Source organism: Branchiostoma floridae, chromosome 8, assembly GCF_000003815.2.
Source record: "Branchiostoma floridae strain S238N-H82 chromosome 8, Bfl_VNyyK, whole genome shotgun sequence".
NCBI classification, from domain to species: Eukaryota; Metazoa; Chordata; class Leptocardii; order Amphioxiformes; family Branchiostomatidae; genus Branchiostoma; species Branchiostoma floridae.
Window position 1 is genome coordinate 155,801 of NC_049986.1, and position 11,773 is coordinate 167,573.

At 39.7% G+C, this 11,773-nt stretch overlaps 3 protein-coding genes across 3 annotated transcripts in view; 1 reads left to right on the forward strand and 2 right to left on the reverse strand.

Moving 5' to 3' along the window:
- The window catches only part of LOC118420466 (cytochrome P450 2C31-like), a 43,634-nt gene that overhangs the window by 25,383 nt on the left and 6,478 nt on the right, over positions 1-11,773 (reverse strand). The gene's annotated exons all lie outside the window — the stretch shown is intronic.
- On the forward strand, positions 2,969-4,617 carry LOC118420526 (cytochrome P450 2U1-like). Its single transcript, XM_035827370.1, has 3 exons — positions 2,969-3,384; positions 3,928-4,122; positions 4,426-4,617. Exons 1-3 carry the CDS (start codon positions 3,034-3,036, stop codon positions 4,612-4,614), a joined length of 735 nt encoding a protein of 244 aa, XP_035683263.1. The 5' UTR covers positions 2,969-3,033; the 3' UTR covers positions 4,615-4,617.
- The window catches only part of LOC118420947 (cytochrome P450 2C31-like), a 17,821-nt gene continuing 12,694 nt past the window's right edge, over positions 6,647-11,773 (reverse strand). The window contains exons 3-8 of the mRNA XM_035828042.1: positions 11,574-11,713; positions 11,119-11,332; positions 10,214-10,497; positions 8,819-9,013; positions 8,373-8,508; positions 6,647-8,158 (exon numbers count right to left, since the gene is read on the reverse strand). Coding sequence (XP_035683935.1) covers positions 7,980-8,158; positions 8,373-8,508; positions 8,819-9,013; positions 10,214-10,497; positions 11,119-11,332; positions 11,574-11,713 — 1,148 coding nt within the window. The 3' untranslated portion in view covers positions 6,647-7,979. The remainder of the gene's footprint in view (positions 8,159-8,372; positions 8,509-8,818; positions 9,014-10,213; positions 10,498-11,118; positions 11,333-11,573; positions 11,714-11,773) is intronic.

An 11,773-nucleotide genomic window follows, 5' to 3' on the forward strand; every position in this document is an offset into this window, starting at 1 on the left:
CTATTTAATCATTTTTCTGAAAGATCTGTGTAACACAAACTCCGCTGTCCAGGGCTGTAACTGGCCCCTCCCCGCGGAGTTTGTGCTCCAACAGCTATAAGCTGGGGGAACTGTTGTAGAAAATAACAACACCAATGGCAGGCCAGGATTTTGGTCAAGCCCCCATTACCGTGGAAACCGGTTAATTAGCATGTCTCCAAAGCCCAGACGGTGGGCGGGCAAGATGCCTCTCCATTGTCTGTGCAGGCTATGGTTTTCTGTGTGAAGGTCCCATGGGAGCAGAAGCATGGTTGTGTTGGAAAAACAACATCTTGTGTGTGTGTGGGGGGGGGGGGGGGGGTCAAGAAACTTGAAGGAGTCTTGAAGCGCAGACGCTGCTTCCTGGAACTATTATTTTGCCTGGTTGTGAGATTATTATATTGTCCCATCAAAAGTTCTGCCACATGCACATTTATCTAAAAGAATGCCATTCTATGTAGAGCAATTTTCACATTCCTTCTTCGGTGTAACGGTTAGTTAACAATCAGAAAGACAATAGAACTGTGTATACATAGTTGGCTGTTCCCACCATCAGCACTGGTCAGCACACAACATGTGTACAGATAAGAGGTGTGATGCTGTCAATCACCACATAGCAACCCAACCCAGTCCCTAGCAACCAAAAGCCAGGCTGTGGTGGGCTGTGATGACAATTACATACATTATCCATATATGGAAAACCCAGTTCCCCTGTCTCGTGGCCATTCTCCATCAAGCTAATAGTTGGCCGGCGGATGTTGGGCGGGCTGCTATAAGCGAGATTTAATCAGGCTACTCAGCCAGTAGGTTATGACACAGTAAGATATTAAAAAAAAATAGAAAGCCCGATAAAAACGACTAAAAAAACGTTAAGAAAACGGCCGGAGCCTACCCTCAGCTTGGAGAGTACACAGTACTTGCACCTGCTTGATAATTATTAAAACGCATGCCATACTTGAATAAAATTAAAGTTCACTGCAATAATAAATGTACCCACATCACTAGGAGCTGATAACGGTACTTAGTTATTTTACTGGAAATTGTTGAATGGCTTCATGTAATTTCATGATGAAAATCTTCGGAATAGAAGATGCGGTGTTTTTTTTTTTCACTTTCGGAAAAATAGGAGCTGCCGCGATTCTAAAAAACAATTAGTTATGCATAGGGGCTCCTGTGGAAGATTATATTCTTCCATATGGGCCCGGGGCATATTGAGCAAGCTCTGTTTTGACCTGGAATCAATTCACAATATTAGTTCTCTTTTGGGGATAACTTACAGTCAAAATGTTCCATTATTGCGCAGGGGTGACTTGGAACAGACAATGTTGCGTGGGAATGGGTATGGCTGAAATATGTTGTATTTGCACCCAAGCAAATGTCGGCCTTTCTAGTTGTGTGTGTTTGTGTATGTATAGCCTCCATAACAGGCTCTCTATGGCCTTTTTTGGCACTTTTGCTGGCCATTCCTTTTTGTACTGGGTCGCTGATTGCTGGCCTGTTCTGATAGCCGGCCATGTAGAGCCTGCATGGAAACGCTGCTACAAAGGGATATTAAAAAAAAACGATTAGGGCGATAACAAGGAGGTGCGATTTCTTCCTGCGGGGGCGGCTTATAACTGGGGTCGCCGAGTGGTAAAATGCTGCAGCCGACATGGGAATGCTTTCACAAATTGGGAATTTTTCCTAACGTATGTGTTAATAGGGCAGATGAATGGCTAATCTTTTTTTTTAATATCCCTTTGTAGCAGCTTTTCCATGCAGGCTCTACATGGCCGGCTATCAGAACAGGCCAGCAATCAGCGACCCAGTACAAAAAGAAATGGCCAGCAAAAGTGCCAAATAAGGCCATAGAGAGCCTGCTATGGAGGCTAGTGTATGCATGTGTATGTGTATGTGTGTGTTTGTGTATATATGTGTATGTGTATGTGTGTGTGTTTGTGACGCACAGGGACAATGTCAAGGACGTGCTAGGACGTGCTAGGACGGCGAAACTTGATGACTTTTCTTAAAATATTGTTAGCAACGATTCTGTGAAAAAAAAATTTAGTTTGTGATCTTTCGTGTTGCCATGGCAACGGGTTTCTGACAGGCATATTTTACCAAATTTACTAATTTCAGTTTGAATTATGGGATTTCATCGTTTGATTGCTAAACAAAACTTGTTTATCCATATCATTAGGATCCTGTGTAATTTTAAGTTACATTCATAATTAATTATTCATAATTTATGCTAATTTGATGACGTCATGGGTCAAAATCAAAGATGGCGGACAATGCCATTTTCAACGATAAATACATGTTTTTTTACTCAAATTCCGCCAAAATCTTTTATTTTCTTACAAAACACAATCATTTGAACCTTTTAAGTCCACTTTCATTGGTTTTTTTGGGTTATATGTGGAAAAATTCGTATTTTAGAAAATTAAAGCTTGTCGATCCAAGATGGCGGACAAATGACGTCATTTTCTGACGTCATATTGGCGTCAGTGTCGTCGTAATTTGCAACAAAAGACTTGGCAGGCAAAAACCAATATGATAACCAGTATAGTCATTTTCTTTAATACCTTTAAGTATAGTGGAAATTTCATATGTAGACGATTTTAGCCTAAAATATGACATTATGACGTCATAATTACGTCAAATTACGTTATAACCATACTTAACTTACAGTAAATATAAAACTTCACTAGTAAATCATCCCCTCTGAATTTGGTGATCGTAACCTAAGCCGTTTTGAAATTACGAAGGGGGGGGGTCAAAAGAGCCCCCCCCCCCCAGGTATCCCACAAAAGCCCCGTCTGGATAGGGTTAAGTTCCTGATCATGAATTTGTATAATTTTAATATGTAGGTTTTGATGAAACATGACAATTTGGGACACCCTAGCAGCTGTAACACCACCGATGGTACAACGGTAAAGTCCATAGTCGAAATGCACACGTATGTCCAAGATCGATGACCTCAATTTGAGTCAACCGGCTTGTGTTTTTGCGTGTTTGTTTGACAATGACGCGGCAATGTTGTTGTTCACATTAAGCAATTGTTTTCTGCACGGTATCAAATTGAATTTTGCTTTCTTCACAGTTAATTCATCAAACAGGATTTTTGTCGAATGCCTAAACGAGGTTCATGCATACCTTCGACATGAAATTACAAAGCATCGCGAGAACCTGGACAACGACAATCCACGAGACTTCATCGACCTCCTCCTCATCGAACTACAGACCCAAGAGAAGACCGACTGCTTTACCGAGGAGAACATTTTGTTCATAATTGAAGACCTGTTTTTTGGTGGAGTCGAGACCACAGTCACCACCTTGCGATGGGGTCTTCCCTACATGGTTCTGTGTCCAGAGGAGCAGCAAAAGGTACATCTCAGTGAGCATGTGCTAGAAATGGTCCAAGTTCAAGATCTTTCACCTCGACTAGGAAACACTTGTCTAGACGTTTATGCAAAGTTCTGCTGCCTTACAGCGGGTTACAGTCGATTTCAGTGACTTTGTTCATAGTTAAGAACCATTTAGTGTTGCAAAAATGTCCATTTCGTGTATACATGCACAGAAACAAGAATCGTGAGTATTGTGTTAAAATAAAGGCCCCCGAGACAAAAACAAAACACGTCTGGACAATTTATGCAAATCAAGACAAAGGTCGAGTCTAGAACAATTGAAACGTCAGGGGCTTACACTATTGACAAATTACCCACTATTCCTTTCGCTGCGCATGCGTGATCCTAATTGTACAGGAGCTGATCGTATACAAGCCAAATGATCTTTAATATATAAAGTTTGACCCATAACACAATTCATAACTCACATATGCGCACTTGGAACCCCAGAAAGCTCATTTAAAGTAAAAACGACTATTTAAACTAATGGACACATGATTTATATAAGAAAACTCTGTAACAGGTCCAAGCTGAGCTGGACAGTATCCTGGGAACAGACCATGACGTGCCCACCCTGGCCCACAGGTCCCAGCTCCCGTATACCGAGGCTACTATCATGGAGATCCAGCGAATCAGGGCCCTCGTTCCCCTTGGTGGTCCTCACGCTCCAAACGAGGACACAACTTTTCTAGGCTATGACATCCCATCAGGAACGCAGGTGAGAGATTTATAAACAGCATCGTTATCTTCGTTACGTCTTGCTGAACTTTGACATCGACCACAATGCATTACTCACACATGAGCACTCGGATCTTTGGGGGTCGTGCATGGGACGTACTAAACGCGAGGCAAATATAGAGATTTCTTGTTCACGTTTCAGTTGAGTGATTATATGTCAAATTAAACTCTTTATATTTAACTTGAATTGCAGAATGATGTTTCTATATATATATAGCCCCACGCTACATGGCATGTTACTACGGTATTGATACAGACATTGTACAATCTATTCGTTTTGAAGGTTCTTCCCATCCTGTGGTCAGCTCATATGGACCCGGAGTTCTGGCCGGACCCAGAGAAGTTTGACCCCTGTAGATTCCTGGACGCTGACGGCAAGGTGGTTACCAGGCCGGAATCCTTCATGCCCTTTTCTACAGGCAAGTTTTTTTCCAAAGACCAACAAAAGCAAAAGTGTGTTTTAGAACCTTAAAGTATTCCGTCATAAACCAGTATTTGGTGTAATTAAAAATGATTTGCTTGTTCTTTTAATTCTTTCTCGTTATCCTATACTACAGGCCGCCGTGTCTGCCTTGGTAAGCAGCTGGCTAAGATGGAGCTCTTTCTGCTCTTTTCTTCCCTCCTGAAACACTTCAACTTCAAGTTGCCAGAGGGCGCCGCTGCACCTTCGACAGATGGCTGCCTGGGTTTAACTTTGGCCCCACCAACAGTGAATATGTGTATAATTCAGCGCTAGGATACTCGTTTCAAAGCAAATTGCGACAATGATTGATAATACACAAGTAAACATGTACCCAACAAGTATTTATATGTATATATATATATATATATATATATATATATATATATATATATATATATATATATATATAACCATAACCTCTGAAGCTTTGACATATGCGCACTATTCAGCGGAATCTATCATACTTTGTTTCTGATAGATCGTGTAGCGCCTAATATGTTATCACTCATTTTACGACATCGCAGATATTGCTGGTCAAATTGACGTTTACATTTATGAGATGATAACTGACTGAACTTTATTGCTCGACAATTGTACAAGATAAAACGTATGGCAACAACTACTAATTTTATACAGATATCTAGTTACAGAACAACAGAATAATAGCATCAATAACATTATAAAGTTTATAGTACAGTCACGTGTGAATGATCTGGTCTCACATTTAGAATAATATACAGACACTATAACCTTGTTATGCGGATGTGTGCGCAACAATTCTATAGGTGACAATGTATGGTAATGTACAGGTAACAAAAGTGAAAGGTACTATATAACAACAATACTAATTACTACATTAATAATGGACAACATCAAGTGGGGTGTGCATTAATTACTTAAGTGAACTATCGCGAACATGATATTGTGTATGTCTATGCTACTTTGCGGCATTAATCAAATATTATTTAGGAATGGTGCAGTTTCTTTTTTTGTATTGCGATGTAGATGTATTAACCTATGTGAATATCTGTAGATATAAGAGTAAATTGAATATATCGCTACTTGTGTGAGGCAATGTTGTATTGGGTTTACATGTGCTCAATTGTGTTAACTTTTGCTTGAAGTAATAAAGTTTTAAAAATTGTATAAGCAAGTAGTATGGATATTGAAGGTAATACAAGCCGTACAATATTAGGACGGGGTAAAATCCTGGTGTCATTATTATCTGACTGAAGCTTGTTGAAGCACCGAAGTTGACCTCCCACTTTTGAACCAAAACGATAAAGCGTTAACGTTCTGCTAGTGATGACATACTACAGACTAATGTGTATTTTGAAAATCTGGCAAAAAATTGTGACCTTTGTCAAGCTTTGATCTGCAGTTGACCTGCAAAAGGCTAATGGTGGACTGGACTGGCCCATTATTAATTATTATCATATAGCCAGGCGCCGCGGACCAAGCAGAAGGCCCCGTTTCATGTTGGTTATGACGCCGTAACGCATAGATTCCGGCCAGCCCAGTGTGTAATGCTCCTTCTGATTGGTCAGATTGAATCGACACTGACACCGTTATCGATGCAAATTGACACTTATGTCGTTGTCTATTCATTCTGACCAATCAGAAGGAGCGATACACAGGAAAGTAAGAGATATGCAGGCATTGGCCAATCTAAAGGAGCGAAACATATGCCAGAGCATAGGGAATAAGTACTTGCTCCCTCGGTTGTTTTATTCGGTGGTTATAGCAAAGGCCTAGGCGTTATGACACCATATACACCTCGAGGCGGGTCATTAACCCTTAATTGATAGGAAAGGAGGTGATAAACAATTGAGGTAACGTCACACTTTTCGAACGAAACCATAGATTAAAACATGTGGTTAAATCAACCATTACGACATTTGGGCAATGGGTATCGAATGGGGTTGGAGGTAAAATACCATATCTACTATGTGTTTCATTTATATGTTGTCATAATTTTTTTGTTATAAAAAATCAGTTTCCCTATGTTAGCATATAATCTTGTGTTACAGTTTTGATTTTATATAATTCTGATCAGGATTATTTCTGTATTTCTGCTTGTTTATTTGTATTTACTACGCCTATTGATTTGTATTCATAAGTATTACTCCATTCACTTTTTTTTACTTGCTTTATCATTATCGCAGGATCCGTAGTATTTCATTTGTATTTGTTTGTTTTTGTTGGAAAATGATAAAATTTATTTTAAAAAAACATATTCATGTCCTAATATCTCAAGTTTACAATAGTGTTTTTATGAATTTATGGAATATAGCAAAATATCAAATTGACATTGAGAATGTTGACGCCTTCGTCTATCTACTTTATTTATTTATTTAAAGAGATTTTCACATATAGCTGACTGAGACAACCTTTGAGGAGAAATTTCAAAGCAAAAAGTACAAAATTATCACTTTGTAAGATGCTCGTTTCAACCTCAGAGTTTATCAGAAATCCTTCATTCCAGTTCCAGATTTACAGGTAGGTAATAAGTTAATGACAGAGATGGGCACTAGTACAGTCTCAACCACAAGTCTTATGAAAATCTCAGTATGTACTAAATTGAGTTAAGAATAAACAATAATCGTTGAATTTCTAATCAATGACTTCTACACACATCTTAGTGCACTCGTAACCCACTCAATCAGATCAATTCATTTTCTTCTCCATTTCATATGTAATAGAAGTATACTAACTGGCATCGCATTACTCTGAAATTGACTTTATTACTTGTGGTACGTTTTAACAGCGAATGAAGTTTTCATGGCCACTAACTGCTTAATGTAATTTTGCAATGTATGTCTTTAAAAATGCTTAAAAAACATTTACCTTTGGCCTCCCTATTAATATTATTAAGCTAAAAGTATCCGTACTTGCACCGAGGTGCAGTTAACATCTAAAAGTAGCCAAATCTATTACGGACACTCATTTGTCGTATGTCATCCTACGACTTCAATACAGTCATATACTTTTTTCAACAGGCTAACCAAACAAACCACTGACCAGGATCTAGGACAATATTCTCCGTAGTAAGACAATTGAAATTTATACGATATAATGCACGAGTATCCCAAGTATTCCCGCATTTATTGTATATATGTAGCTACGATCTACGTAATGGGTCTTTAGAGATGGTTCTCCGTAGTAGGTCAAGGTTGTACAATATGACAAATATATGTACTGGAAAAATATATAAAGATATATGTTTGTTGATGGATATAAATATACATATATTCATCATTTACTTTTCAGTTGGCATTATGTCAATATCTAAAATATCTAAACAAGGTAACTCAGTCACCTTTTAGAATATAGGTATTGTGAGCCAATATCACAATTATGTCGACATTGTATCCCTAGCGTTTGGTTATGCACATATTAACTGTTGGTGGGACATAGGTTAAACCCAAGCAGCCAACTGTCGAAGGTGCAGCGGCGCCCTCTGGCAACTTGAAGGTGAAGTGTCTCAGGAGGGAAGAAAAGAGCAGAAAGAGCTCCATCTTAGCCAGCTGCTCACCGATGCAGGCACGACGTCCTGTTTAAAAAGGATGATGCGAAAATGTAAGAAAAAAATAATAACGACACCAATGACTTTATAACTTCATAGTGCATTGTTAAAAAGAGACAAAATTTGACAACAAAGCACAGAAAGCGTTTACATTTATCAGCTACCTCGTACGAAGAAAAAAAATACTTATGGAGATTTCGGCGGAATTTGGGTTTCAAACCATTGGAAAAAAAAAACTTGCCTGTAGAAAAAGGCATGAAGGATTCCTGCCTACGGACCACATTGCCATCAGAGTCCAAGAATCTACGGGGGTCAAATTTCTCTGGGTCCGGCCAGAACTCCGGGTCCATATGAGCTGACCACAGGTTGGGAAGAACCTTCAAAACGAATAGATAGTAAAAACATTCTTTAACTGTCGGTATCAATACCATAGTGACATGTCATGTAGCGTGGGGCTGTATATATAATAACATAATTCTGCAATTCAAGTTCAATACAAAGAGTTTATTTGACATATAATTACACGATTAAAACGTGAAAAAGAAATATCCATATTTGCCTCGCGTTCAGTACGTCCCATGCACGACCCCAAAAGATCCGAGTGCGCATGTGTGAGTTATGCATTGTGGTCGAGGTCAAAGTTCAGCGAGACGTAACAAGATAACAACGCTGTTGATAATCTCTCACCTGCGTTCCTGATGGGATGTCGTAGCCTCGGAAAGCCGTGTCCTCGTTTGGAGCGTGAGGACCACCAAGGGGACCGATGGCCCTGATTCGCTGGATCTCCATGATAGTAGCCTCAGTATACGGGAGCTGGGACCTGTGGGCCAGGGTGGGCACGTCATGGTCTGTTCCCAGGATACTGTCCAGCTCAGCTTGGACCTGTTACAGAGTTTTCTTATATAAATCATGTGTCCATTAGTTTAAATAGTCGTTTTTACTTCAAATAAGCTACCTGGAGTTCCAAGTGCGCATATGTGAGTTATGAATTGTGTTATGGGTAAAACTTTATATATTGAAAATTCCTTGGCTTGTATACAATCAGCTCCTTCACAATTCCGATTACGCATGCGCAGCGACAGGAATTTGGGGTAATATGTCAAAAGTGTAGGCCCCTGAAGTTTCAATACTTCTAGTCTCGACTACTGTCTTGATTTGTATTAAAATGTCCAGACGTGTTTTGTTTTTGTCTCGGGGACTTTCGTTTTGACACATTACTCAGGATTCTTGTTTTCGGCGACGCCTCAGGGGCGAGCCAAATGGTATATATTAGGTTCAGTCTGCAAAAATTCTAGGAATTGCACAGACATGTTTTTACAGGCATGCTAGGCATGTTAGCCTCAATGAATGTGAAATGGAATTTGGGTCATGTCCCATGAAGCTGTGATCAGGGGGATGGTTAGGTCAGCTGAGGTCAACTGATAGGGATAGCCAAATACCATATGTAGAAAGGAAATGTTACAAGGACATAATTTTGTTTTGAATGAGGCAAATTGTAATTACATTCAGAGCCCTAATGTATTTTCATGGCATATACTAAAAGTATATTAAGTTCACACACTGGTAATTTTCATGGCATATACTTTAGGTAATATCAAGGGCCCCCCGCCCCCCCCCCCCCCCATTAACCCCACACCCCGCCCACACACTCCAAAACGGCACCCAAAAAAAAAAAAATTAAAAAAAAACAAAAGGAAACCAAAAAGAAAAAAAAAAAGAAGAAAAAATAAAAAAGAAAAAAAAAAAAAAACATAAAAAAATCAAGTGACAGACCGGTCCTAGGACTTCTGCCTAGCACCCGAGAGCTCCATAGAAGTGATCTCGATCGATTAAGGTATATCAAGGCACACACACACATACACACACACACACACACACACACACACACACACACACACACACACTCGCGCTCAAAATCCTTTTTTTGGTTACACCCAAAATTGCAAGCACAAGGACATGTATGATACAGCCAAATAAATCAAATCAATCAAATAAAAACAAGTGTTTCCTAGTTGAGGTGAAAGGTCATGAACTTGGACGTACACCATAATCCATTACTAGCACATACGCACTGTGATGTACCTTTTGCTGCTCCTCTGGACACAGAACCATGTACAGAAGACCCCATCGCAAGGTAGTGGCCGTGGTCTCGACTCCAGCAGTAAACAGGTCTTGGATTATAAACACAATGTTCTCCTCTGTTAAGCAGTCGGTCTTCTCTTGGGTCTGTAGTTCGGTGAGGAGGAGGTCGATGAAGTCTCGTGGATTCTCGTTGTCCAGGTTCTCGCGATGCTTTGTAATTTCATGTCGAAGGTATGCCTGGACCTCGTTTAGGCATTCGACAATAATCCTGTTTGATGAATTAACTGTAAAGAAAATGCAATATGATATCGTGCAGAAAACAATTGCTTAATGTGAGCAACAACATTGCCGCGTCATTGTCAAACAAACACGCAAAAAGACAAGCCGGTTGTCTCAAATTGAGGTCATCGATCTTAGACATACGTGTGCTATTGGACTATGGACTTAACCGTTCTACTATCGGTAAGGCGGTGTAAAAGCTGCTAGGGTGTCATGTTTTATCAAAACCTACATATTAAAATTATAGAAATGTATCAACAGGAACTTAAGATGGTACAAACAAAAGCAAAAACGGTACCCCGTCGCATCGGAACATCCTTCCTGGACCTAAAAATGTTTTTGTGTGTCAGCCATAATAAAGTAGTTGTTTTTGATGCTAACATTACTAATCGATGAAGGTAGGAACCGAACATACCATATTGTTACGGTCAGTGAACACGTTATAAACACTAACTCAAGATAATGATTAAGTGCTTAAACTTAAAGTAATTCATGAACAAACCGTCTTTACATATCTAATATCATAGCCTGGGTACCATCCGACTACTACGGGGCATGCGAGGGTATCGGTATCAAAGGGGCCTCGGTAGTAATCGGATGGTACCCAGGCTATTAGTATATCCTACCTCCCGGTACGAATCGCAGAAATGGAAATACGGTCATCAGCTGACTCGATCCAAGTTCGGCGAACAGTTTGTTGATGCTTTTGGTCAGTTCCACAAACGTGACGTCATCATAGTCGTAGCGTTTCCCGAACACCATGGAGCAGGTGATGTTGGCGACTGACACAGTCAGGTTGTCGGCGATGTCACGTGGATTTGCGTCCCCTTGTTCCGACAACTATTAAAAAATACACACCACATGGCTCAGATTGTCCATCTTCTCATGTCATGGTTGTATCTACTATACTTATTAAGAACAACAAAGGCCATGTTCATTTGGAAATGACAAAGACTGAGATGTACTCACAACTCAAACAGCTATCAGCTAATCGGAATTACTTGTTAGCTGTGTTGTGACGTTATCGAAGACTTATTTTGTGCCTTTCAAGGGCTTAAAGTGAGAATGTTCGCAAAAATACCAGACAGAGCTGACGACCCTCTTCTCTGATGTTTTCTTCCATACTGCCCGGTCCCATTCTCATTCCCAGGTTTCTCAGCGCACTGTAGGCAAACTTGCGTTTTTCTTTGTAGGCTTCGTTGAATTTTGAGAACCCGAGGTCTGTGAGATATATGATATCATAATATATATATATATATATATATATATATATATATATAT